This window comes from Mchenga conophoros, linkage group LG3, assembly GCF_057382185.1.
Source record: "Mchenga conophoros isolate Kocher_MC1m ecotype Shallow Benthic linkage group LG3, M_conophoros_male_GT1.1, whole genome shotgun sequence".
Classification (NCBI taxonomy): domain Eukaryota; kingdom Metazoa; phylum Chordata; class Actinopteri; order Cichliformes; family Cichlidae; genus Mchenga; species Mchenga conophoros.
Window position 1 is genome coordinate 77,506,618 of NC_140528.1, and position 25,786 is coordinate 77,532,403.

At 39.8% G+C, this 25,786-nt stretch overlaps 2 protein-coding genes and 1 pseudogene across 3 annotated transcripts in view; 2 read left to right on the forward strand and 1 right to left on the reverse strand.

The window, feature by feature from the left end:
• The first annotated feature begins 7,992 nt into the window (after positions 1-7,992).
• Positions 7,993-9,582, forward strand: LOC146580574 (UDP-glucuronosyltransferase 2C1 pseudogene; annotated as a pseudogene).
• A 4,313-nt stretch (positions 9,583-13,895) lies between these two features.
• Positions 13,896-15,849, forward strand: LOC146580575 (G protein-coupled receptor 4). Its single transcript, XM_085269629.1, has 3 exons — positions 13,896-14,032; positions 14,109-14,974; positions 15,122-15,849. The coding sequence occupies exons 2-3, from the start codon at positions 14,394-14,396 to the stop codon at positions 15,543-15,545; spliced, it is 1,005 nt and encodes a 334-aa protein (XP_085125755.1). The 5' UTR covers positions 13,896-14,032; positions 14,109-14,393; the 3' UTR covers positions 15,546-15,849.
• Positions 15,850-16,020: 171 nt separating this feature from the next.
• Positions 16,021-25,786, reverse strand: part of LOC146580576 (prostaglandin D2 receptor 2-like) — a 30,489-nt gene continuing 20,723 nt past the window's right edge. For both annotated transcript variants that reach the window (XM_085267343.1, XM_085267342.1), the window contains exon 2: positions 16,021-19,433. In XM_085267343.1, coding sequence (XP_085123469.1) covers positions 18,285-19,370 — 1,086 coding nt within the window. In that variant the 5' untranslated portion in view covers positions 19,371-19,433 and the 3' untranslated portion in view covers positions 16,021-18,284. The remainder of the gene's footprint in view (positions 19,434-25,786) is intronic.

A 25,786-nucleotide genomic window follows, 5' to 3' on the forward strand; every position in this document is an offset into this window, starting at 1 on the left:
TGTAATGTTTTTCTACATGTGGGTCACAAATAAAAGTTTTAATTTGTATTGTACATGTTGGTATTTAATATCATACTTCTGCAATAGTGTATTTGGCAGCATATTGTTAGTTTAGCACCAAAAGAATCACACGTCACTTCAGTCATATCTCTGTGGGTGTTTGTGGGATGGTGGTGTTTGCATGTGTTTGTTGGCAGGAATGGCCTCTGCATCCATAACTTAAACCCAAAACTTTCCTGCTACCATGATACTGAGGGTGCATAGGTGTTTTTAAGTCAGTTACAATACGGAGCAGCAGGTACTACGGAGAGAATTCATTCTGCTCTCATTAAGTGTGGCAATGAACGTTACGTGGAAATGCCCTGATATCAGCTCATTGTGCCAGTGGTATTCGGTGTTGACCAAATTTTATGCACGTGGCTAGAAATGGAAAGCATGCTAAGCATTATCTTTCGTGATAATCGGTTATAAACTGTTGTGTGCAGTCCCTCTAGTTTTTCGCAGACTTAAATTGTGAACATAATCAGACAGTTTGTTCGCAGTGAAAATAAGTTTGCTTTTCTTTTGAAGCAAACATCAACGAACTATCACGCAAAACCTGTGAAACTGTGAAAGTGCTAACTTTGCTCTAGTGTGCAAACTTTATATTACGAGAGAAACACTGCGATTGTGTTGTGATAGCAACAAACCAGAGCATGCTGAGTAGAAATTGTCACTATTTATTTCCCTCTAACATTATTTTGCTTCTTCTTTTCATGGTGATTACTTAAGCCTTGGACACAAACTCATTGAAGTGTCAAAGATTGAATTTCAGCAGATATAATGATGACATGCATTTGATATGGTAATAGGTTAATAAAATAAACACTTTTGCAACCTAATCTGTAAGAATGGAAAACTCTGTGCCACATTGATCTAGTGAACTGGATAATATGACCGTACAAGGCTCTATAATGTAAACTGATCTGAAAACTAAGCTGCTAGCAAACAGAAAAAAAGGCTTTTTGACATTTTCTGAGACCTTGAGGCTTGTTGGTCCTTGTGGTTCTTGCAGTTGTTCACAACGTCACCCAAATGAAATAATCCTACCTATTAATGTAATGTGTGTGTACATCACGGTGGAGACAGCCACAGAAGCTACGGTAATGAAAAATAGTTAATTGCATATGTTTGTTCCTCGTCAGTCCACACAGTGTCTTTGGTAATCAAAGAAAAATTTGGTACCAAAATGTTTAATGTGATATTTCCATAATACAGAGACTCTGTATTCTATTCTAAAGGTTCAAGGTTCAAGGTTCCTTATTTGTCACATGCATAGTTATACAAGTATAACATGCAGTGAAATGTAACCTGACACGCTCCTCGACATGTGCAAAAATGGGGGGGGGGGGGGGGGGGGGGGGTGTAGAGGAAGAACATTATATATATATATATATATATATATATATATATATACATTGGGTGAATGTGCAGTAGAAGCAGCAAGCAGGTGAATTCTGTACATTAATATGAATAGACATCTGACTATTTTACAGAATAGACAATATAAACATATTTAAAATTAAAGGAATTTGGAATGAACACTTTTTGGCTGTACTCTAACAAGCCTGAGTTGTACAAAATGCTAAACTAAACTATGATTCAGATTATAAAGGAACACAGAATACACGGGCAAAAACAAAAGTAATATCCATGCTGCAGACTCTGTCATTACTTTCCTCCTAAGTACACAAACTGAAATCTGATTGTAGCAAAAATACAAGGGGGACCAATATGTCCGATCAGCAGACAGGCAGGCTTACAGTTCCAAGGAACTGGACTACTGCAAACCTGGTCTTGATTCCCATCCCTTGATGTAACACATCTCAAACTACTTGCAGGAACTTTTTCTGTACCGCTGTAATCTAATGCATTACTGATCACAGGTAACTAATAATGTGTTACTTGTTTTACACAGAGTAAGCTCCTCAATTATCTGCATGAAAAAAAAAAATCAAAGGTGCCTTTACGCTGCACACTTGTGTAGCAAAAAGCTCACATGAGCCACTTCTGACGAAGTTGGAAAATGGAACAACTTCTGAGGAGAAAGTTGCATTGATCTATCTTTTTTTTTTTTTTTTACATACAATATTTTCTTTTGTCTTGGAAAGATCCCAACAGCCCCAAACTCAGAAACTCTGATCTGTAACATGACGAGTAGCTTCAGAGCCTGTCACTGACATGTATGTCTGTTTATTGTTTCTTCATCCATGAGAAAGTCAGAAAGATGAGTAATAGGCAAAATATGACTAAGTATCTTACGTGAGTGCAGGGATGAACAGAATATTTATCTTAAGTATAAAAATCCTGAGAGTAAAAGAGTTGCTTCAGAATTACTATAATAATATGACCTCTACTGGCCTATGGTGACTCTGCCAAAGTAAAGGATTCTAAAGCTTCCACCTGGGTCTCCTGCAGAGTTCTTTTTAAACTGAGGACCCTGGATGCAACAAAAATGGCATAATAATGGTAAATTGCTAAAGTAGCAAACCCATTTCTACCAAACTGTTTTAATTCAGCCACATTGGATGGCTTTTGAGCATGAACAGCCTATTAAAGGACATGACAAAGTTTCAATTATTGGCCCTAGTTAGTTTCTGAACATATGCTTATTTAGCATATTGCTAAAAAACAACAACAAAAAACCCATTTTGAATCTTAGATGCTTCACCAGTGACTTGGTAAGTCATGAACCTTAACTGGGACCTGGATAGACTCTTGGAGTAATTATATAATTATATTATATTGCACTATAGGTAAACTGAGCGGATAATCAGCTTCTAATTACTTTACGAACATTTGCTTATTGAATGTGGGGTTCAAACAAAAACCAGTCTGAATCATAGGTCCTTCACCAGTGACTCAGTTTTTTCCTGTACCTTTTAAACAGACAGGCCAGGTCAAGTCAGTATGGAGACGAGAGGTAACTCTGAGTTCTGTGGTTGTTATTGAATGTGGGGTTCAAACATTCATTCAGTGCAAATGTACTGTTTATAAGGGTTGTTGCAGGTTTCCCCAACTCTCTGTGTAATTTGAAGAGCAAAGCTTTTTGCCAGTGTTTTGACTGGTCAGTAAGTTCAGAATGCACTAATTAAATGGCAACCCAATTCCATTAGGACAGTTAAAAAAATGTCTTGCTACTGACCTAACTCCTGTCTCATAAGTGACTAGAGTTTTGTACAAAAAGTTAATTTTGCTCAGTAGACTTTGAGAATCAGAATAGAAACCTGTTGAATTGGGCTCTCACATGGATAAGACTGTCACTAAACCGTCCTCTAGAAAATGATTAATAATGTTGAGCAAATCAGGAGAGAAGGTGAGGGGTAATTTTGTACTAAACCAAACAAAATTCCATCTGATAACCAGAAGACACCTGGATGAAGGAGAAGAAAAACGATAATATGTGACATATTTAAAGCACAACCACAGAACTCCGAGTTACCTCTCGGCTATATACTGAATTGACCTGGCCTGTTTGTTTAAAAGGTACAACGTGTTTTTGGAAGTCAAACTTTTGGAAGAAATAGGTAAGTTCTATTATAATTTAACAATATGTCAGCCATAATACAACTTTATTTGTGTATTATTTTAGCGCTTTACATGTCACTGTCAGTGGGGATTTTATACAGTGTAATGCACAAAGGTGAACGCAACTATTTGAAATATGTTTAAAGATTAGAGGGTGGATGTGTGAAGAATTCCAGCCACCGATTATAGACTGTTGGAAAAGTGAAGTCTGAGGGACTATATATTTGTATAGCCCCCTAATAGCGCCTTTAATAAACTGTTTAATATTAATGTCTTATATGATTGAATACTCATTTTGCTATATGGACATTAGTGTCAGGAATAACTAGGAATGGGATTTGAAAAGATTTCATGATGCTGCTGTGTGGTAGGCAATGGACTCAAAATTCAGAGCTCTAGAGGCGAGGCGTAACACAGGAAGGCAGCTTTTTGGCTGTACTCTAACAAGCCTGAGTTGTACAAAATGCTAAACTAAACTATGATTCAGATTATAAAGGAACACAGAATACACGGGCAAAAACAAAAGTAATATCCATGCTGCAGACTCTGTCATTACTTTCCTCCTAAGTACACAAACTGAAATCTGATTGTAGCAAAAATACAAGGGGGACCAATATGTCCGATCAGCAGACAGGCAGGCTTACAGTTCCAAGGAACTGGACTACTGCAAACCGGGTCTTGATTCCCATCCCTTGATGTAACACATCTCAAACTACTTGCAGGAACTTTGTCTGTACCGCTGTAATCTAATGCATTACTGATCACAGGTAACTAATAATGTGTTACTTGTTTTACACAGAGTAAGCTCCTCAATTATCTGCATGAAAAAAAAAAATCAAAGGTGCCTTTACGCTGCACACTTGTGTAGCAAAAAGCTCACATGAGCCACTTCTGACGAAGTTGGAAAATGGAACAACTTCTGAGGAGAAAGTTGCATTGATCTATCTTTTTTTTTTTTTTTTTTACATACAATATTTTCTTTTGTCTTGGAAAGATCCCAACAGCCCCAAACTCAGAAACTCTGATCTGTAACATGACGAGTAGCTTCAGAGCCTGTCACTGACATGTATGTCTGTTTATTGTTTCTTCATCCATGAGAAAGTCAGAAAGCTGAGTAATAGGCAAAATATGACTAAGTATCTTACGTGAGTGCAGGGATGAACAGAATATTTATCTTAAGTATAAAAATCCTGAGAGTAAAAGAGTTGCTTCAGAATTACTATAATAATATGACCTCTACTGGCCTATGGTGACTCTGCCAAAGTAAAGGATTCTAAAGCTTCCACCTGGGTCTCCTGCAGAGTTCTTTTTAAACTGAGGACCCTGGATGCAACAAAAATGGCATAATAATGGTAAATTGCTAAAGTAGCAAACCCATTTCTACCAAACTGTTTTAATTCAGCCACATTGGATGGCTTTTGAGCATGAACAGCCTATTAAAGGACATGACAAAGTTTCAATTATTGGCCCTAGTTAGTTTCTGAACATATGCTTATTTAGCATATTGCTAAAAAACAACAACAAAAAACCCATTTTGAATCTTAGATGCTTCACCAGTGACTTGGTAAGTCATGAACCTTAACTGGGACCTGGATAGACTCTTGGAGTAATTATATAATTATATTATATTGCACTATAGGTAAGCTGAGCGGATAATCAGCTTCTAATTACTTTACGAACATTTGCTTATTGAATGTGGGGTTCAAACAAAAACCAGTCTGAATCTTAGGTCCTTCACCAGTGACTCAGTTTTTTCCTGTACCTTTTAAACAGACAGGCCAGGTCAAGTCAGTATGGAGACGAGAGGTAACTCTGAGTTCTGTGGTTGTTATTGAATGTGGGGTTCAAACATTCATTCAGTGCAAATGTACTGTTTATAAGGTTTGTTGCAGGTTTCCCCAACTCTCTGTGTGATTTGAAGAGCAAAGCTTTTTGCCAGTGTTTTGACTGGTCAGTAAGTTCAGAATGCACTAATTAAATGGCAACCCAATTCCATTAGGACAGTTAAAAAAATGTCTTACTACTGACCTAACTCCTGTCTCATAAGTGACTAGAGTTTTGTACAAAAAGTTAATTTTGCTCAGTAGACTTTGAGAATCAGAATAGAAACCTGTTGAATTGGGCTCTCACATGGATAAGACTGTCACTAAACCGTCCTCTAGAAAATGATTAATAATGTTGAGCAAATCAGGAGAGAAGGTGAGGGGTAATTTTGTACTAAACCAAACAAAATTCCATCTGATAACCAGAAGACACCTGGATGAAGGAGAAGAAAAACGATAATATGTGACATATTTAAAGCACAACCACAGAACTCCGAGTTACCTCTCGGCTATATACTGGCTTGACCTGGCCTGTCTGTTTAAAAGGTACAGGAAAAAATATATCACACAGTATCTCGGTTTGAGTAACACTTTTTGGAAGTCAAACTTTTGGAAGAAATAGGTAAGTTCTATTATAATTTAACAATATGTCAGCCATAATACAACTTTATTTGTGTATTATTTTAGCGCTTTACATGTCACTGTCAGTGGGGATTTTATACAGTGTAATGCACAAAGGTGAACGCAACTATTTGAAATATGTTTAAAGATTAGAGGGTGGATGTGTGAAGAATTCCAGCCACCGATTATAGACTGTTGGAAAAGTGAAGTCTGAGGGACTATATATTTGTATAGCCCCCTAATAGCGCCTTTAATAAACTGTTTAATATTAATGTCTTATATGATTGAATACTCATTTTGCTATATGGACATTAGTGTCAGGAATAACTAGGAATGGGATTTGAAAAGATTTCATGATGCTGCTGTGTGGTAGGCAATGGACTCAAAATTCAGAGCTCTAGAGGCGAGGCGTAACACAGGAAGGCAGCTTTTTGGCTGTACTCTAACAAGCCTGAGTTGTACAAAATGCTAAACTAAACTATGATTCAGATTATAACGGAACACAGAATACACGGGCAAAAACAAAAGTAATATCCATGCTGCAGACTCTGTCATTACTTTCCTCCTAAGTACACAAACTGAAATCTGATTGTAGCAAAAATACAAGGGGGACCAATATGTCCGATCAGCAGACAGGCAGGCTTACAGTTCCAAGGAACTGGACTACTGCAAACCTGGTCTTGATTCCCATCCCTTGATGTAACACATCTCAAACTACTTGCAGGAACTTTTTCTGTACCGCTGTAATCTAATGCATTACTGATCACAGGTAACTAATAATGTGTTACTTGTTTTACACAGAGTAAGCTCCTCAATTATCTGCATGAAAAAAAAAAATCAAAGGTGCCTTTACGCTGCACACTTGTGTAGCAAAAAGCTCACATGAGCCACTTCTGACGAAGTTGGAAAATGGAACAACTTCTGAGGAGAAAGTTGCATTGATCTATCTTTTTTTTTTTTTACATACAATATTTTCTTTTGTCTTGGAAAGATCCCAACAGCCCCAAACTCAGAAACTCTGATCTGTAACATGACGAGTAGCTTCAGAGCCTGTCACTGACATGTATGTCTGTTTATTGTTTCTTCATCCATGAGAAAGTCAGAAAGCTGAGTAATAGGCAAAATATGACTAAGTATCTTACGTGAGTGCAGGGATGAACAGAATATTTATCTTAAGTATAAAAATCCTGAGAGTAAAAGAGTTGCTTCAGAATTACTATAATAATATGACCTCTACTGGCCTATGGTGACTCTGCCAAAGTAAAGGATTCTAAAGCTTCCACCTGGGTCTCCTGCAGAGTTCTTTTTAAACTGAGGACCCTGGATGCAACAAAAATGGCATAATAATGGTAAATTGCTAAAGTAGCAAACCCATTTCTACCAAACTGTTTTAATTCAGCCACATTGGATGGCTTTTGAGCATGAACAGCCTATTAAAGGACATGACAAAGTTTCAATTATTGGCCCTAGTTAGTTTCTGAACATATGCTTATTTAGCATATTGCTAAAAAACAACAACAAAAAACCCATTTTGAATCTTAGATGCTTCACCAGTGACTTGGTAAGTCATGAACCTTAACTGGGACCTGGATAGACTCTTGGAGTAATTATATAATTATATTATATTGCACTATAGGTAAACTGAGCGGATAATCAGCTTCTAATTACTTTACGAACATTTGCTTATTGAATGTGGGGTTCAAACAAAAACCAGTCTGAATCTTAGGTCCTTCACCAGTGACTCAGTTTTTTCCTGTACCTTTTAAACAGACAGGCCAGGTCAAGTCAGTATGGAGACGAGAGGTAACTCTGAGTTCTGTGGTTGTGCTTTAAATATGTCACATATTATTGTTTTTCTTCTCCTTCATCCAGGTGTCTGCTGGTTATCAGATGGATAAATAACCTTTTAGTGAATGCTAAAAGGTTATAAGTTACTGAGGTCACAAGTCTGATTCTTTGTTTCTATTATTTCTTCCAGGAAATGTCCGGTCTTTCCATCCCTCTGTTTGTGACACTGCTCTGCTTCCTGCTTCTCAGCCCCCCTCCATGTAGCAGCAGCAACATTCTGGTAGTCCCTGTCGATGGTAGCCACTGGATAAACATGAAACTTATCCTTGAACAGTTACACTCCAGAGGCCACAACATCACAGTTCTGCGCTCTGCAAAGAGCTGGTACATCCCTAATAACTCTTCCATTTATACTTCTATTAATATAAGCACGGTTGTGGATGAGACAGACATTAACTACTACAGCAAAATGTTACCAGCTGTTATGGAATGTCGCACTTATCCTACATTTATACGCACGCTCTGCCAACAGTACTTGATCACACCCTTGTTTGATCAGGTTCACAAGATCTTGGCCAGATCAGTTGCTACAATAATAGAAGACACAGTATTTATTCAGAAGCTACAGGATACCAAGTTTGACTTAATGTTAACTGACCCTGGTATGACAATAGGGGTACTTCTTGCAACTTACCTCGAGCTGCCTATAGTTTTTAATGTGCGCTGTATTAATACTGGAGAAGGTCTTTTCACCATAGCTCCCTCTCCTATCTCATATGTCCCTGTGCCAGGAAGTGAGCTCCATGATCAGATGGACTTTCTGGAAAGAATCAAAAATATGCTGCATTATCTTTATAATGTCATTGAACAGCACTTGATCATAAATCCTGCCTACTCAGACCTGCTCCAACGACACTTCCCTCCAGGTACTGATTTGCTGTCTTTACAGCGTACAGCTGATATCTGGCTGTTCGGGGCAGATTTTGTCTTTGAGTTCCCTCGGCCCACAATACCAAATGTAGTATATATAGGGGGCTTCCACTGCAAAAAGGCCCAGCCACTCCCCGCTAAGCTGGAAGCATTCATGCAAAGCTCCGGAGATCACGGGGTGGTTTTCATGTCTCTGGGGACATTTATATCAGCCCTACCTCGGAAGGTCACAGAGGCCATCGCTGCTGCTTTTGCTGAGCTCCCTCAGAAGGTGATTTGGCGTTTTGTGGGTGAAAAACCTTCATCTCTCGGAAACAACACCCTGCTGTTGGAGTGGCTACCTCAGAGCGACCTCCTGGGACACCCCAAGACTCGTGCCTTTGTGGCCCATGGAGGCACCAATGGCTTGTATGAAGCCATCTACCACAGTGTTCCTGTTGTGGGCCTCCCCCTCCTCTTTGACCAGTTTGACAACTTACTCCGGCTGAAGGTGCGTGGTGCAGCTCGGGTTGTGGAGGCCTACTCACTGACCAAAGAAGACTTCCTGGGCGCTCTCAAGGATGTTCTTGAGAATCCCTCTTTCCACACTAACATGCAGCATCTGTCCCAGCTACACCGTGACAAACCAATGACTCCAATGGACACTGCCATCTTTTGGATTGAATATGTCATCAGGAACAAAGGAGCACCTCGCCTACAGTCAGCAGGTTTTCATCTGCCTTGGTATTCCTACTTCTGTCTGGATGTGGCTGCTTTAACCATAGCCATAACTGGAATTTTCATCTGGGCTTTGGTCTTTGTCTGTAGGCTCCTCTGCTGCCGGAGGTCAAAGAGAAAAATGAAACCAGAGTAAATGAGCCAAACATGATGCAGTCTTTGTAACGTTTAGCTTGACAGAGTCAGTGTCACATGATTAGTCTTTACAATAATTTCTCCCTTAAATTTTTGCTTTGACTAAAACTGCATTTGCCAGAAATTTACAAACAGTTTAGAACAGCGAAGATTTGAATTACCCCCACGGAAATTTGTCATTTAGGGTGAATACTTTTACTTTACATCATAGGATATCTTTTTATATCAAAAGATATCCTCAAAACTTAAAGGGGACCTAAACCTCCCTAAACCTAAACTTCTCAATACATCTTGATTGACCAGCAGAGGAAATTTGGCAAATTTTTCAAGGGTGCCACTCACTAACTTGACTCTTGTCTTTCTTTCACTCCCTTTAGGCCAAATTCATTCTGATTGGCTGCCCCTCATAAACAGAGGGTTTAACCCTTTAAAACCGGTCGGAGCGGGAACGCTCCGTTTTGCGTAACTATTTTTGAATCCCTGTTGAACTGGAACCACGTAAGCTAGCGCAATCATTTTTTTGCATATAAACCGGAGGAGTTGTACTTACATGTTATGCCATTAGCTTGTCCTAGGTCACCGTTTCCTTCCACATATAGCTTTGCAAAAATTGCATAAAAAGCACTTGCAGCAACAAAAAAAATAATATTCCAGAAACACGCTTTGCCGATCCGATCAGCTGTTCACCACACTTCCCACGCTGGAATAGACGTCAGTGCGAACTATTGTATGTCTGCCATTACCTGGCCGAAACCAGAAATGACGTCATTTTTGCGGAAAATGTATTTTTTTTTTTTTTTACCTTCAGGGCCTTATAAGCCTATACTGGTGTTTTTAAAAGTCATGTTTGACTTTATGCTTTTCTGAATAGTTTCTGGGATGCTTAGAACTCAAATTGCACTGCTGGTAATAGTTTATTTTGATTCACATGCTGTTTTTTTGCAAATTTGCATTATAATATTTATTTTTGTTTTTCCTGCAGTATATAAAAATGAAACTATGGAGACACTCAAAATCAATTTCCTGTGGTTGGAAACTATTTTCTGCAACTTTTCTGTATTTACAGTTTTGAGGGATAAACCTCTTAAATTTCTCTAACTAGAAATATATGTGAAAAAAAAAAAAGATTTTCAATTTTTTTGTAGTTTATTGCACTTTTTTTGCAATTTATGTAGTTTCTATGGACTTAATGCATAGATATTATTAAAATTTGGGCTATAACGGTTGTATTGATGTACAGCAACTTGAAATGCTCCCAAAAATGGCACTACAGCATGTAAAAATATAAAGATAAGCTCTGGCGGACTTGGTTCTATGGTAGGTCTTAAAGGGTTAAACAATGAAAGCAAACAAGATGAACTCTTTCCAAGCTTTAAGCTTTTGTGAAAAGGAGCTTTTTGACATAGTTGTGCTCTTTGCATAGTTTTAGGCTGAAGTTTAGAGGACTGCAAACTGCAGTGTACGTGAGAGCGTTACATGTGGCAGCAGTTGGTGTGAAATTCATACTCTCTCTTTGAGTCACATCTCAGACAAATGCAGACACACAGGCAGGGTTTCAGATTCAATATGAGTTACACTATCATAACGCCATCATCATGTTGACAAATGTAAGCAACTTATATTAACAGTCAAAATACTACACTTATATTATACGTAATCAGATTGTAGTATAGTACTTGTAGTATTGTTTTTTTCAGTGAGACAACTGTATCAATGTCTGTTGAGTTTTTTCTTTGAGATTCTAAATTTGGAAATACCCTCAGACCAAGTCAGGTAGAGACACTGCTCGATAGAGGAGAACATGTTCCAACATATGCTGTTAAACTGTTCTGCAACACTTTATGGGCCTCTACTGTACTTATACCAATTGTTATGCCGCGAGGAGCGGTGAGGGAAACATCAGACTTCACTCAATCTTAATTGAAGTAATTGTTTTATTGTCTCTTGCCAACATCATGCACATACAGACAGCAACTTCTCAAAATGACTCCCAATCCATTTCCTGCTCCCTTTAAATACTCTAAAGACACGCCTTCTTAATACAGACTGGCCTATAAAAGAGCTGCAATTGAGGCAGGCCTCCTCTTTACTGGGAAAACAAGATGGCCACCACAGAGCTGTACAACAGCGGAACAAATAAAACAAATCGTCTTACGATATGACAAAAATCATGGACAATCCATAGAAAAGCCGCACCTTACTAAAAGCCGCAGGGTTCAAAGCTTGTGCAAAAAGTAGCGGCTTATAGCCCGACAGTTACGGTAGTTATTTTGTACTCTACTTCACCACTTAAACCAATTTATACAACGCGCATCATTCACCCATTCAGACACATTCATACAATGACTAAGTGATCTATCTGACATTCACATGCTGATCACCACATCAGGAGCAACCTGGTATAAGTATCTTGCCCAGAGATACTCTGTTAGTTGGAAGATCAGTGGCTTCTCTTCTCCGGCCCTAATGTCCAAGTATTCTCAGGCAAGCTACTGAGCAAACAATCTCCCCTAATGCATGCAGTGGCATGTAAGTGTATACGTGATAAAAATACCTGAAAACCAAAGATTAAAACACAATATTAATATGTGTGTGTGTGTGTGTGTGTGTGTGTGTGTGTGTTCTGGTTCTTCCTATCTTGGTGGGGAACAAAATCTGAAATTTACTATACTGGTGGGGACCAACAGCCCTTGTGGGGACCAAAATCCAGGTCCCCATGGGGTTGAAGGCATTTTTCACACTCAGAATGTGGTTTTAGTGTCAGGGTTACAATTGGGTTATGGTTAGGTTTAGGGTAACGGTTAGGGTTAAGCATTCATTTTTGATGGTTAGGGTTAGGATAAGCAGCTAGGGAAAGCATTATGTCAATGAGATGTCCCCACAAGGATAGCAAGACCATACTATGTGTGTTCATGTGTGTGTGTGTGTGAATAGGTGAATGTGACAAATTGTATCAAAAAGCACTTTGAGTGCTCTGATTGGCAGAAATACACAGCCTACCAGGGTTTATGGAGGACTATTTAGAGTGACTGCTTCTGACTTACAATCTGTACAGTACATGGCTCCCATCTGTCTTTATGGCCAGTCATGTACAAAGAAATATGAAGATCTTTATTTGGAGCTCTGGAGAACCTATGTACTTTCTAATTTATAAATAACAAACTTGTGTTATCTGATGAATCAAAGTTTTGTGACATTTAAAAGAAACAAAAGTGAGTGATTAGGCTCCCCTCCCTCTGAACCCATGTGGTAAAAATACCGAGTAATACCTATTGTTTCAATACGCCCATTCTTCAGTCAAACAATTTCAATTGTGTACTCTTTTTTTTCGGTCTGCACTGTATGAAAAAAGTTCCTCGGAGCCAAAGTGTAAAACATTTACTGACTACAAATTATTAATTAAATCAGTTGGGGAAGAAGCTTATTCTTCTTTTACCCTGCAATAAATTTTACCACAGTATTGTGTTTGGTTTGGTAGGTTTGTCTATCTGCACCTTTTTTGCTGTGGTTTCAACCTTCTCTCTCTAACCTACACAGAATACACAAACCTACGCACACTTACTGTTTTGACTATATTTGTGAGAACATTTCTCTTCACTCTAACTTTCTATTCCTATTTCTATTCCAGCCCTATAGTAATTCCAGTCTTAGACATCACATCAAGTCTTAACACTTAATTAACCTTTTAAAAGTGAGTCCAAAAATGAGAGCTTAGATATCGTCTCTAGTTTAAAACGTTCTGGCCCTCACAATAGCAGAAGTAAGTTCATACACGCACAGTTATATTTTCATGTCTTTAGAGGACATATGTTGGCTTTCATTCATTTCCTGAAGACTTAGATAAACACTAACCTCAACCAAAATTTCCTTAACTGATCAGTTATAAATGATCTAAAATCACCCTAAACGTTATCTAAAACCACAAAACGTGGTGCTTTGATAAGAGAAGAGTTTAACTCTTTTAAGGCATGAAAAAGAACTGTAGCTAATGAATACAATTCCACACGACATACCTAATAGTTCGTTCGGTGTTGTTTAACAGCATGTTTAGAGGTATCACAGCATATGGGTTAACATGATTGATGGATTGTAGCTGGAGACCAGCTACAATCTAAAGAATTCTTTGGGAATTCCCATCAGCGGACACATCGATCCCTGCACTCACTGTGCCTGTCCATGCCTAATCTTTGTGGCTGCTGTAGAAGCAAGAAAGACAGAGGCTCAGAAAAAGTGGGAGTTTGTTTTTGTTCTGGGACAGAAAGGCGTTCTCCTGCCTCAGGATGTTGCCTTTAAAGCTGAAGAAGTGGGTTTCCTGTGGAGGAAACGATCACAGAATAGACAAGGCTGGGTCGAGGCAACGTGTTCCCAACATTGCTTGAGCACAGGTCACCCGGCTGCAGACTGGGCTGCACACTATTTGTGGAATAAAGTCAGTCTCAAAGCTCTGAGGGGTGAGTACAAAGGATTTAAGCTTTTTTATGGGTTCAGTCTTCATGCACTTAAAAACTCATGGCATCTGTTTTGCAGGTTTTCATTTCCACCAATGGATCTGGGATGCTCTGAAGCCTGGTTGAGTGACAGCTTCAAAAATGAGGGTGATTTTTTCCACAGCAGAGTGGCTTTATGAATCTTGCAGAGTGGACACGTGTGATTAGGAAGAATGCACCTGAGAACAGAGTCTTCCTTTCTTCCTCTCTGCCTTGAGTGAATGGATGGGCTTTCCTACATTAACTCACTGTTCTGTGAGTGTGAATCAACGTCTGATTGAGATCACCTCAAGTTTCCCATGTGACGTGTTTTACCCTCAGAGACATGTCCAACGATACCTGCAACCTCCCCTTAGACACGGACATATTTGGACTGACCTGTATTTATGGCCTCATCTTCACTCTGGGTCTCCCCAGCAACCTGCTGTCTCTTTGGGGATTGTACCACCTGGGGCGCTCAGGTGGCGGAGGCTGTCAGCTGGTCTACATCCTCAACCTGCTGCTGTCAGACTTCCTCCAACTGCTCACACTGCCCTTATGGATTCTTTACCTCCAGGGTCCACACCAGTGGCCCTATGGCCAGCTAACCTGTGAGCTAGTTGGCTACGTGTTTTACGTGAACGTCTATGCAAGTGTCATGTTCCTGTGTCTGATAGCTACAGACCGCTGCCTGGCTATTGTTTACCCATTCAGCAGCCGCAGGGTGCGAACAGTCAGAGTAGCAGCAGTGTCAGGTGTAGCGGTGTGGATCCTAACCTTCCTGTTCTGTCTGAGTGGGCTGCTGCCATCTGTGTTCAACTCTGACAGACTGCTGTGCTTGGAGCAGTACCCCGTCAGCCGCCGATATGCTCAATTTAAGATTGCCACTGTGGTTCTAGGCTTCTTGTTGCCATGTGCCATCCTAGGGTGAGTTAATACCAAAATCTACATGTGCACATATGTTTCTGATTTAATGTTTTCTAGATAAATCGGATATTTCCCTGTTCTTTTGGAACGTTTTGTATATTAGATTAAAGGCTGGTTTCTGATCTCCAAATCTGTTTCCTCCCTCAGCTACACCTCAGCCCACATTGGGGTGACACTCAGGCAATCTCCATCCCTCTCCGCCCATGAACGGCACAAAATCGTAGGAATTCTGGTCGTGATTACTGTCAACTTCATTGTTGTCTTTGGACCCTACCACCTAGTAGGTGGATACAGGTTTGTATCCTTGCTGCTGACTGATGATCCATGTGAACTGGAGCATTCACTTTTCCTCATCTATCGCCTGTGCTATGGTTTGACCAGTCTGAACACTTTGCTGGATCCCCTCTTCTACATCTTCCTCTGCCCTGATGCTCGGCTAGAGCTGCAAAGGTCCCTGCCCTGTTTGGGAAGAGGGCAAAACCCAAGCAAAAGCATGACTCTTAGTACCAGAGCTCACCCAGACACCAAGAGGGTGAGTGAAAATAGACAGAGTAACCTTCTAGCAATATAGTTTGGACTTGACCACAATCAAAGCAATTGCACCACCCAGTGGGAAGACATATGTTGAGTTTATGCCTCGCAGTGTTTCCACCTTTTCATCTAAAGAATTATTTGGGCATTCACAGTTTCTCATCTAGATACTGCTTAAAGGTAGGAGAGAAAAAAGATATTTTTGCGCAAACAGTGACTTCAGCTTACATGTAACTCAGCTGAAATATGGAAATTCAGTTTCATATTTGTCAAAAGCGCACATCCATAACTACTGTGAGTTTATGAAGCAATTGTTTTCTGCTGCTCAGTTTACGATCATTAAAAACTGCATTTAATCACACGTGTGCTGTCAGTAATTTTAAAAATAGAGAAGGTGTGAATCACTATGGAAACACAAGATTGTGGTTATATAACGGTAAGCAACTAGTCATACGAAGGTGCCAGGAATGCTTTTCTTTTCTTTTATTCATTTTCTAAAATGTCATTTTACTGCTAAAAGGTATTGACAGCATATGAGTGAGCGCTAAAGTAAACGTGCAATACACTTTTTCTCATAAACAGCTTGAGCAATTTCATCATAAAAGGAAACCGAATGTTTTGCATCTGAAAAAAGAACGCTGGTGTAGGCACTTACAGCTGGTGATAACATCTAGTGAGAAACACATTACACATTTCTTAAAAAGTCTAAGGCTCGGTTATTTACAAAGCAAAAAAGCGTGTATTACTTTAAACTAAATTGACATTTTCATCAAACACCCTCAAAACAAGAGAGGTACATAGAATGGGGAAGTTTTTGCAAATTTAGTGACATACTGCACATGACTGTATAATGATGCTAACTAAACTGTTTTTTCTTGCTAGAGTACAGAAATTACATCACATATAATTCGCTAAATATAAGGAATACAAATGAGTCTAGGACTTTGTACTGAAAAGCTAAAATTAAATGATAAAGCTATCTTTCTCTATTTTTATGCAATATCTCTATGTCAAGCACAGGGAAGCATTGATAGATATTTTTACTGAAACAGGGACGGATGGATATTTTGTAACAAGTGTTGTATTGGCATTGCAATACTTATTTCACAATCATCCCCACACATAATTTCACTAAGAATATGCAAAAGTTTTAGATTACACGTCTGCAGCAGATTAGACCAATTACTGGATGTCTTTAATCTGAAAAGATACCATTAAGAAGCAAAGAAAGTTTGTAAAAGGACATGGAGTGAACTTTGCTCTTTGTGTTATGAAAAAGAAAGGCCATTTCTAAAATTTAATTATTTTGAAGACAAATGTCTGCTGTCATTGTCTAAATACATGAAGAAGCATATGAAACCCTGCCAGTGGCGGACTCCCTCAGACATCGGTGCGTTGGTGGTTCTTTGTGTCCGGGGATGGGCGTCCAGGTACACACCGGCTCACTCCTTGGCGGCCGCTTATCGGGGCCTGGAGCCTGGGGCTCGCTCGGGCCACTTCGGAGGTGGGGTGCCCCCGGCCTCTCGGCCTGGGGCTCGGTCACTCAGGCACGGCTGGCTGCCAGCGGAACTCATGGGCGCGTCACTGCAACTCCCCCTGGCTTCTGCTCCGCGGCTGCTGAGTGAGCCCTCATCTGGGACTCTCCTCAGCTCTTTCTGGGACAGTGACGCGGCTGCCCCTCTGTTGGTCTTCCTTGGTCTCTTGTGTTCTGGGGGCCTCTGGATGTCTGGAGTTTTGATCTCCTCCATACCTGCTTCATGCCCTGGAGGACGGGGCTGTGGCCCCCCCACACCCTCTAGCAGATCATTACATGAAGGAACCTTTTAAAAAAACAAAAAAAACAAAAAAACAAGCGCGTCCATGCTCACAGGTGTACACACGGGTGATCACACCCACAAACTACACCCTTTTTGGCTCCTACCTCAAAGCACACTGTGTTCTGTTGATCTTATGTGCTGCACAATAATGTTTAACATTTAGTATTTACTGTCATATTCCCATATATCATTGTGATGTTGTTTATTCTATTACTCTTGTTCTCTTCTGCTTGTTTTCTTTTTTCTTTCTCAACAGGTGATCCAGGTGATTGATATATGCATTTTTCTTTTCTTTTCTTTCTTTTTTTTTTTTGCTGCCCATTCTGTTGGTTTTTGTTTTTTGCCCTTCTCCCCCGTCCCTCTTCTCAGCTGTTTCTCTTTCCCTCTTTCTTTCTCCCCTTCTTTCCCCCAGTCAAGTCTGTCCCGTATTCAGTAAGTGAAAATAAAATAAACAATAAAAGGTGAATCAAATGGACCATTACGGCAAGGCTGGGATGGTCAATTTGGTAAAGTAAATCTGTTGGGCATCTTTCTTTGCCTTTAGACAACAATTCTGATGGCAAAAGAGCCAAACGGGACAGGCAAAAAAAACAAAACAAAAAAAAACAAAACAAAACAAAGAAGAAGCATATGAAAACAACAGAAACCTCATAATATCCATCAGGTCACAAGTGCTCCATCCAGTGTCAGGATTAAGGTTGGATTTTAGTCTATCCACATGTTCCAAACATGAACTCCCGATGATGTTCATTTATACTAAAACATATTCTTAATCCTAGATGGGGCACTAATAACTTGATTGATGGATGGAGAATACAATGCTATAGCAAAACAGGTAAGCTTCTTGTGAAAAAGTATTGCCTGAGTGATATGTGTTAGACAACAGGGAACTTTTTTATGTGCAGTTGAGGTAAATAAAACCTTCTTTGCACTTACTAAAGAAGATATGGTATGTTTTACTTCTAAACTGAAGTACTCATACTTTCTTCCTGAGTTGCAAGGGAATGCTTCTTTCTCGTCATTATCTCAGAGTTGCCGATAGAGCTCTGAGCTGTGCTGCGGCGCCGGGCGAACTCTGCAAGATCCTCAGCCAGAACAGACTCCATCACTGCACCGAGAGAATGTCGGATCTTATTGCACAGGTCAGGGCAGCTGAACACATACAGAACAGGATTGAGGACGCTGTTGAGGAAGCCAATCGTCGCTGCAACTGGGAGGGCCTGTCTTATAAAATCCTGAACAGACTGAGAGTTTGGAGCCATCACTTCCATGACGATGAATATGTGGTAGGGTGCCCAGCAGAGTACAAAGCTCACCACCACAGACACTACAAGCCGAACAAAACGGAAAGGGCGACGGTTACATCTGTTTGCTATTATGGAGTGTACAACAGCATAGCTCACTATGATGATGACCAAAGGGATTAAGAAGGCAAAAAACAGCTTCATTATTGCCAGTCCTTCTTTCCGTTGTTTAATTATAGGTTTATTATTTGTCTGATTCTTTGGTTCAGGCAGGAATCGTGCATAATCATAGTAACAGAGATTCCGGCCATGTTCTACAGGGATGACGTCACGAAACAGGAAGAAGGGGATAGTGCAGATCAGAGCCATGGCCCAGATTACCCCACATATCTTCTTAACTAGTTGGATGTTTCTGTGGTTTTGGGCCCAGACAGGTTTCAGCACCACCAAGCAGCGGTCCAGAGAAATGGCCGCCAGTAGGAAGCCACTGACGAACATGTTGAGAAAAAAGATGGAGGAATGGATGCGGCAGAAAGTTGTCCCCAGTGTCCAGGTTTTGCCCCGGGCCATGTACAGGGTGAAGAAGGGCAGTGAAGAAGTGGCTAGAAGGTCAGAGACTGCGAGGTTCAGGATCCAGATGCTAATGATGGAGCGACGGACATGGAAGCCCACCACTGCAACGATGAGGAGGTTTTCCACGATGCCAATTGTAGAGAAAATGCCATGGAGGGTAATGGTAAAAACATTCAAAGAATGGGACCCTACAGGGTGGCTGGATACATTATGGTTGCTATTTTCAGTCATCTTGGATGAAAGATTTCTTGTCGTCGTGTCGGGTGGTTGCAGTTCAGATGACGTGCTTCACAGCTGAAAGAGAAAGAGATGATAACATGTAAAATCAAACAGTTCAGTTAGTGGAATCTGTTATGAAAGAGAAAAGTCATATCTAATTTTTTTTTTTTTTTTAAGAAAACATTTTGTTGTTATTGTTTAAATGTGGTTACTTTACGAGGAATGGCTCAGCACAAATCTGATTTGTCTGTTCTTGTTCAGTAATAGTATATGGCTACTGGTCTATTTAGTATAGCTACAGTAAATGGAGTGATTCGTATATTTCTACGCTATATTCAACATGCCAGATTCACACACATTCTATGCTTTGAAGTGCTTTCTAACTACCATTCACACTCCGATGGATGCATCAGAGATATCCTGCCACAAGGATATTTTGCATGCAAACTAGGGTGAGCCACCAACCACCAACCTTCCGATCAGTAGACAACCTGCTCTACCTCCTGAGCTACAGCCACTGTATGAAAGTGTTGAACCACCCCTTATTTCTTTCTTGTTTTCTAGTAAAATTGGAAATACAGATCTGGTACATTTATTTTATTTGGTATCCTTATTTTTCACAGTCTGAACTCTCTTAGGTAAGCTTTCTTGTCATTTCTTTGAGTAGTCTTCAACTTCAACAGTTCTCCAGGGTTCCTGGGGGACAATCAAAGCTTTTCTTTGGATGTTGATTGGTTTTTATTCCATTGTCTGTTATAATTTCAAACTGCTTCGGTAATGCTGAGGTTGGGCAAGCTGCTGTGTGCTGATGATGATTTCAAATTTGGATTTATCACTTTATAGGACATGTTGTCACTTCTTTTCAGTCCAGTACTTGTGAAAAAAAGCATTCTTCAGGATGGAGCTGATATATGCCAAAATACACAACCGCTGAGACCATTTTCTGATCATGACTTGGAGATACTTTTCATCTGCTGCAGATCATTTTTATCTTGGTCTGCCACTGCTTTTGTCGTTCACTTATCAATTTGGCCCAGTTTTCTTTAAGGACACACTGCACACCATCCTGAGATATGCCATTTTTTGACTAATGACTCATTAGGAATCACATTGTTGGTGCAAAAATACCATTTTATGCCTCTCAAACTGTGTTATATTTGATAGTTGCTGAAGTAGTTATTTGAAATGGGAAACAATTCTATACTTTTGTGAAGGAAAATGAGTTCTTTAATACGTTTTCTGTTATGTGCACACAGTTAGGGAGTTAGGGATGATTCCATAGGTACTGTACATTTCAAGTGGCTTACAAAGACATTGCCCAGAAACTGGTCAATATTGGGTTTGTTACTTGTTACATTTCTTAATGCTGTAATGCTGAACAGTACTTGAGTACCCCCACAGAGAAACTAAATTATTACTTAAACTCCGCTGCCAATTACCAGTTAACAGTATAAATCTTTTGCCACACGTGAGTAGAAGTCATCATTCTTTTCTGAAAACTGGTTCAAAGAGACTTCAAAGTGATTGCCACAGTGATTATACTGTAAAACCACACAGGAAGAAACCTTGGCTGCGAGACTGACTGCACACTCAGGTTTAACATCAGTCTGGGTTCTTCACATTGTGTTAGCATGCTTGTGGAGATGCTTGCAAAGAGTTGATGTCATGTTAATCATTTGTACTTACTTCTGTCCTAAACTTTGCACTTGACCAATTTACCTTGTTGTTTTGGGCCATTGGAGTATTCTTATCTCCACTTCTCAGAAGTTGTATACACCTCCACCATTGTCCCTCTCCATGCATATGAACTACAGTCAGTTGATTGTAGCACAAATGTGCCGAAAGAAAAAGACACGTTTTTCAACCCAGTATCATGTAATAGACACGCCGGTCCACTGTGTCCATTTCACGTTTGCCTCTCACTAGTGACTTCGCGGCTTTAAAAGTCTCCTCCTGCTGGTGATGCAGCTTCTACATGTGTGCCCATTTTACACTAGGAAGGAGAAAAGCATGATGAACACAGTGGACAGGAGTGCCTATTTCACACTTTGCTGTAGGACTGAGTTGCATTTGTTGTTTGTTTGTTTGTTTGTCTCCGCCCAGCACGCAGATAACTGAAGAACCTTTGGAATAATTTCAGTGTAAGGACATTTAACTACACATTTAATCCCTGGCATATGTTAATATAAGATTTAAAAAATGCAATAGTTTTTCCCAGTTCAGGTTTTCTTTAGTTTTGTTTTTGCCATCCCTGCCTTGTGTTCTGTTATTTACAATAAACCTCACTTGCATCTTAGTAAGTGCCTGCATTTGAGTCCACTTTCCCACACATCACACACACTGCTGCCGCAGCCTTGACATACTTAACTACTTTAGTGTAGTGTAACTGGCTTTGGGGAGTTTAATAAGCTGAAAAGCTATAAATAAATAATACATTCATTTAAAATGCCAAAACTGTATGCCTTCCATCATATTTTCCAAAGCTGTCCAGCGGGCTAGATTGGGTCTCTCTGCTGTGCCGATTCTGGCCCCTGGGCCTTATGTTTGACATCCCTGATCTAGGCTTAGCAGTATGATTTGGCTTATGGTTGGCCTAATAGTGAGTAAATGGTTCAATAGACAGAATGAAGGGCAATTGAAATAATTTCACAATCACCCCCCCCCCTCTCCCCAGCAAAAAAAAAAAAAGAAGTGGAATATATGTCAACATAGATTGCTGTCAGCTTCTCCACAGTGGGTAATTAGGAGACTACAGGTTGTTGTGTCTCAGAATATTCGTTTCTGATAGTATGACACCAAACAAGTTAAACTTTCTAAAGTAGGCCTACCTTGTTCCTCGTTTAGTTTTTTCAACAGCTGTTACACCCTTAAGTCAGTTTCCTGTGTCAATCACAGACAGTGTTTTTAACAAAACAAAACAACAACAACAACAACAAAAAAGTGTACACAAGACTGCAATCTAAGGGGTTGTAACTGTGCCTGTGTTTACATGGGCGCTTTCAGCTTAAGGTGAAGGTGAAGAGAGTAAGCTCGAACTGCAGGGCCCTGCACTACGACGCGAGTTGAGCATACTCAGGCCATCTGTCCGTCAGACCGCTGACAGTCAGGATTAGCAGTCATACGAAGCTGGTTACAAACTTGCTAAATTAAACCAGGGTTTTCCCCTGCATGTTCACAGGAAGTAGGCATGGTTTGGGTATCATCTGACCGGTTCACTGGTCACACGACTCTCTATGAGCGTCACCTACTCGAGAGACTCTATCAGATGCTGATAAAATGGTTATCAACATAAAAGAAGAAGACAAAAAATTGAACTTTTCTAAGGAAAAAAAAACTATAAACTTATGCATTAAAGCTTATGCCCATGCACCATGGTCAAGGAGCTGCTGCAGTCTGTCTGCAGATCAAGTGAAGTTATTCCCCTGACTGAACAGGTAGTCTAAGAGTGTGCTCTATGTTCTAGTTTTTGCAGTTCCAGTAGTGTAAAAGAGACCTATCAGCAGATTAGAATCAAGCGTGCAACATTTGCACACTTTCTGCATCACCAACTGAATGTGTGTAATTCCTGTAAGAATGTGATGCATAGTTTGCGCTTCAGTCAGTGGTTTTAGTACGTTCGCTTTAACAACTTGCACCTATGAAACGCGTTGACCCAGCAGAGAATCAGTAATGCACTTTAATAATGCTGAACAAAAAAATGTGGCGTTTTTAAACTAAACTTTGAAACATCAGCTGCTCCCTGTTCTTCTCTGAGCTGCAAACTCGGTGCAGTTTAAGGGTTTGAGAGTAAAAATTAAACTGCAGTGTCTGCAGAGAATAATGTTTAGAATAATAACACTGCTGTAAAGTTCTTTCACTGACCACAGAAAGCAAACAAACAAAAAAAAGTAAAGAACCAGGAATGGCGACGCTATTTTCTGAAGTATTGATTTCATACCTGTTGATATCTAATCTGCTTCACGGCACAAGTTACCATGGTGATATGTTCCTTTAAGAAGTGAATCACTTCTGTAGTTCAGCAAACCCAGTGTTTATCCTGAAGTTAGCTTCGTAATCCAGGCATCAGGAATCAGAGAAATCCGGGGAAAACTGAGAGTACATTAGGGGAGAATCACAGATGCTCTGACAAAGGACCAAGAGGAGTTTCTGCCCATAGTAATGGGCAAGTGGAGACTAGTAGGGAACGAGGTACAACAACAGGGACAAACAAAAACAATGAAGGCATTTAGTCCCTATCAGAGTCCAGAAGATAAAACAGACAACAGTTCACACGCACCATATTTGGTCTATAATGCACTATTACATTTGATACCCACCTGCGATAAAGCCTGTCTGACTGGAGAACACAGTGATGAAAGGAGGGAAAAAGAGATAAACACACTCAGTCGCAAAAGAGTGAAATTACAGGCTAAAAAAGCAGAATCCACATCATTAGAGTTTACAGGGCACAGCTACTCTCACTCATACAGAAGACTGTTACACACTGCGGCAGTCGTCATACATTTATGTAAACTCACAAGACGCAACAGTGCATATGTCAACGTGGAGAAAAAAAGGGCTCAACTTATGAGGGCAGGAAAATAGCTGCACAAAAACTCTGGATTTAAAGTATGAATTAGGCCAAACACTTGTAACCAGGGCATCTGGTGATATAAACTATAATTCAATCCATTTCAATTCAAGTGAGTTTAATTCAACACCAGTCACCTCAAAGCACTTTACATTTTAAGGTAGATACTCTACAATAATATCATAAAAACAAGAAAAGAAGAAATGTCAGCAGTTCCATACAGATACACTACACACACATGTACATTTGTGTGGGAAACTTCCAGGCTTGCCATAAAGTCCTATTTTAAGAAACCACATTGGTATAAACTTGTAAACAGTGATGTAAATAGTCATGTTAATTATGGTTCTGTCAACAGCGTTTCTGTTTGTCTTTGCCAAACTGGCTGCTCTTATTGCTGCCTTTTCTATTCTTTTCTTCTCTTTCTTTTGTTTGTCATTCTGGTCAGCCTGCCTGTGTGAGTTTTCACAGTTAGTGGTCATCAACACTACTGCCCCCCCCCCCCCAAAAAAAAGAAGAAGAAGAAGAAGAAGAAGAAGAACGCTTTTATTCTGCACCTCCAGCATGCATATTTAGAGTGACACTGCAGAACAAAACAGCATTATTTGAAAGCAGCTTGATAGCTGAAAGCTGAATAATTTTGTTGGCAGTATCTCTGCATCTCTTTGTCTTTCACACTTATTGCTCTTGTTCCCCACATCCTCTATACACAACTTCAACTGCAGATGTGTAACATGACCTAATGATGTAGCACACACATATACAATGAATTAAATATGACATTAATTAACTCAACGGCTAACATTATTACATCACAACAAAGACAGCTATAACACCTAAAAGCACTAAATTAGGAAGGAGGACTGGCATGAACAATTTGGAATATATATATTTTGTCATTCATTGATTTATTTGGTTACTGTGTTGCTGCTGATGGAAACTGTGCCAAAATCTTCTAAAAATTCTATCAAAAGTAGTTTTGCAGCTTTTATTAAAGTAAGTCTTTATCTGAAAGATATATTACAAGCCACATCATTCATGCTCATATTAAACTGGCAAGATATTACCCATTTCCAGTACATTTCATGATTCCAGTGAATATGGATCTGAGTCATCAAAACCTGCTCTTTGAAAGTGAAACTGGACAATGGATTCACAAAATGCAACAACAAAATTCTTACCGGTTCGTTTTGTTTCTGTTTTGTCTGCAGCAGGTCTGATGTGGTCTCTGTCGTGCTATGTTACTAGATGACACTAGACAGCACTAGCCTCATGGATGTATAAGTACTGTGAAGTAGGAAGTCACAAACCTCAGAATCAACCTAAAGTCTTCACAAGATTGAAGTAGACTATAGCCAAGTGTCAAACCAGACACCAGTTTCTAAAGAGGCCCAAGCTGTTCAGACACATAAAGTCACCAGTCTGTAACTAAATGAAGATAGTCATTTTTAGATTGATACACTGCCAGTATATAAAGTCAGTATAGACTACCACAGTATCATTTGAGTTACAGGAAAAAGGCCAGACGCTATCACTGACATCTACAAGCATTCACACAGCATTGCTTTCATTTTTGCAGACATTACAGCTGTTGAAGACTCAAATAACTGACACGATATCACACAGAATCTGCTTTTAATGCATTTCCTGTGTGATATATATCCTGTAATCTCACGTATTTTTATCTGCTAAAATGTTCAAAAAGTCACTGGTCACTGTTTGAAAATATATAAATACCAACTGGCCACTATATCAAGTACATTTTGTTAGCGCAGAGTTGAGAAGATAACATCACACAATTGGTGCAGAATCGTCGACTGCCTATCTGTGATTCAAATCTCGCGTTACACCACTATTC